Raw genomic sequence first — 2,810 nt, 5'->3', positions numbered from 1 at the left:
ACAGTGATTTTCTAATCAAAGGGAATAAAAAGATCCTGTCTCTTGTTCATTCAGACCAGGAAACGGGCCAGGGCATTAAAGCTGTCTTAAAGGATGCTCATACCAAATGGCAGGATGAATCGGTACTTCAGTCTCCCCAAAGATGTGGCTGCTGTAGGGATGCTGAGAGGGCATATGTCATCCAAGTGCACCAGTGCAGGCCAAAGAAACATTTGGGATTCTTAAAAAATAAATTAAAGCCATGTTGTGTATGTTCTTGGTGACTGCTATTTGGAAACCATGGTCCTTTGTTTCTGTGGTCCAAGACCCCACCACTGCCGCCCCCTCCCCAAGTTGCTTAGCTTAGCAAGCTGTGAAGGGGCTGCAGGAACCCGTGCTCAGGCCCTGCAGACAAGCCCTCGTGGTGCCCGGGTGCTCCAGGGCTGTCTACAGTTTGGTGTTGACCTTGCTTCCACAGAGGTGGCTGAGAGGAAGCTGACGGTCGAAGAGGAGGAAGCCAAGAGGATTGCAGAGATGGGCAAACCAATACTTGGCGAGCATCCCAAACTGGAAGTCATCATTGAGGAGTCCTATGAGTTCAAGGTCAGTCGTTGTCCTAGGGGTTCTCCAGGAGGGGAAAGCCATGTGGCACTGAAGAGCAGCTGTGGAGAGCAGGGCTGAGGAGGCGGGGCAGGCTGCATGTGCAGGGAGAGGGCTGCTGGAAGAGGAAGCAGAGTGTGCAAGTTGGGGGGACCTACAAGAAATGCTGGGGAAGTAGCTGGTGGTATGGAGAGGTGGGGGGAGGAAGACAAGGAAGCAGAAGCCAGTGTGCAGGAGATGGTCTGTCTCTGGTGAGACAGGGGTGAGGAAAGAAGCAGCCTCATCAGGATTAAGGGGTGGCAAACAAGCTGCTGAGGTTTGGGTCAGCCTGTCCAGGGAGAAGGTGGGCCCAACTCCAGCCATGGCCTCACCTGGCTCGTAAGAGAGTGCCTGTAGCACTTCCACAGTTTGGGAAAGGTCTGTGAGACCACAGTGTACTGCAAGATCAGCCTCACCCTCTGGCAGATGGTTTAATTGCTGTGCATCTTTATTCCCCCAACAGAGCACCGTGGACAAGCTGATTAAGAAGACAAACCTGGCTTTGGTTGTAGGGACACATTCCTGGAGGGACCAGTTCCTGGAGGCAATTACCGTCAGTGCAGGTGAGAACGTCACCAGAAAATCCGCACCAGCATCCGCAGGGTTCATGCATCTTGGGATGGGATCTGCCGAGGCTCAGGAGATGGCATCTGCCCAGCCAGTGATGCCCAGCTGTTGCATGTGTGGTGGCCATCAGCAAAGCCAGTCCAAAGAGCTCCTCTGCCCTAAATATACTGAGCTTTTGCTGAGGCAGTAGCCGGGACCCCAGGACATCCATCTTCTGGTGCAGAGCCACTCAGGAGGTCAGTTTCCAAAGAATTTATGTCCGCTGGAGCTGCTCCTGCTGCTTTAGTGGTGTGACAGGCAGCATAGGCAGTAAAAACCCATCATGGCTGGGCTGCTGGATCCTGGTGTGCCCAGTGCTGTCCTGTTCAGGTGACTCCCGTGGCTGTAAGATGTCCTGTCTGCCACAGCCGGCAGTGTCTGGGCATAGGGAGGGTTACCACATGTGGACAGATGTTGCCCCACGAGGCAGCAGCTGGTAGAGAGAAAGGCCCAGAGACCTGCCTGGGGAGCCTGAAAGAGCTCACCACTTCCAAAGCCAGGTGGCTGTGGAACAGACCTTTTAGGCATGTCCGTGCCATTAATGACACTCAGGCACCTTTCTGAACCTTTCCTTGATGGTTTGGCATCTTCCACCCCACCATAAGTGCAGGCATCAGGTATGCAGTTGGGTGGGAGCTGTCACCAGTGGCCACAAGGACTTCTGATGGGAAAGAAGAGATACAGGATGTTCAGCCTTCATCTTCACAGCAATTAAGAGAAATTGCTTCTGTGGAAACAGCACCTCCATCCTTGGATCAGTCATTTTTTCCAGGCCTCTACCTATGTCTCTCCTTGCCATCTGCCCTGTGGTCCCCCCCTGCTTTCTCTTCCTCCAGTTTATTTCCATTGTCCTGTCTCTGCACAAGAACCAGCACTGCTTCCAGCCTCGGGCTGACCTGTTCCCTCGGGCTCAGTAGGGGATCTCTCCAAGGGCCTGCAGTGCTGCTGCTGATACCCTCACTCGGATGAGGAATTTCTTGCTGGAGCACTGCAGTTCCTGTGCTCTGGAGCTGGAGGGCCAAGAGGTGTCTCCAGTTTCCCAACTGTGTCTTTTTCTGGTGTTTTTCACCCCAAAACATCACTTGCCTGTGTAACTTCGTGGCTCCCCTCAACAGTGATCTCCACAAGTAGACTATGTCCTATGTGACTGCCTGGAAAGGGGGACAGGGCTGACCCTCCACGGGTACAACACACTGCTCTGCCACTTCCCAGACCTGCAGGCTCTGGGGTGTCCCGGGAGGCACCCCTCTTGCCAAGCCTCAGGCATCATGGAAGGACCTGGTGTGCCCTCAGGCCACTGTCATGGCCGGCACCATGCCACCTTGTCCCAGGCTCCACCCCTGAAGCCCTGGGGTGGGGGGGGCCAAGCACGGGCTGCAGCTCACCCACATAATTTTGAGACTTGCCCCATCATGAGCTCTAGATCTCTCCTTCCATGTCATTTGCAGCAGGTGATGAGGATGAGGATGAGTCTGGTGAGGAGCGCCTACCATCCTGCTTTGACTACGTGATGCACTTCCTGACCGTCTTCTGGAAGGTGCTGTTTGCCTGCGTGCCCCCCACCGAGTACTGCAATGGCTGGGGCT

The 2,810-nt window shown here is 54.5% G+C and overlaps 1 protein-coding gene across 1 annotated transcript in view; it reads left to right on the top strand.

Moving 5' to 3' along the window:
• Positions 1 to 457: 457 nt before the first annotated feature.
• The window catches only part of LOC104516656 (sodium/calcium exchanger 3-like), a gene marked incomplete at its 5' end in the record, with an annotated part of 3,186 nt that continues 833 nt past the window's right edge, over positions 458 to 2,810 (top strand). The window contains 3 exons of the mRNA XM_010161065.1: positions 458 to 582; positions 1,082 to 1,181; positions 2,673 to 2,810. The exon at positions 2,673 to 2,810 is cut by the window's right edge and continues 132 nt beyond it. Coding sequence (XP_010159367.1) covers positions 458 to 582; positions 1,082 to 1,181; positions 2,673 to 2,810 — 363 coding nt within the window. The remainder of the gene's footprint in view (positions 583 to 1,081; positions 1,182 to 2,672) is intronic.

The sequence above is a fragment of the Eurypyga helias genome, unplaced genomic scaffold, assembly GCF_000690775.1.
Source record: "Eurypyga helias isolate BGI_N326 unplaced genomic scaffold, ASM69077v1 scaffold8071, whole genome shotgun sequence".
In the NCBI taxonomy this organism is placed as follows: Eukaryota; Metazoa; Chordata; class Aves; order Eurypygiformes; family Eurypygidae; genus Eurypyga; species Eurypyga helias.
This window is presented reverse-complemented; position numbering and strand designations above follow the sequence as displayed.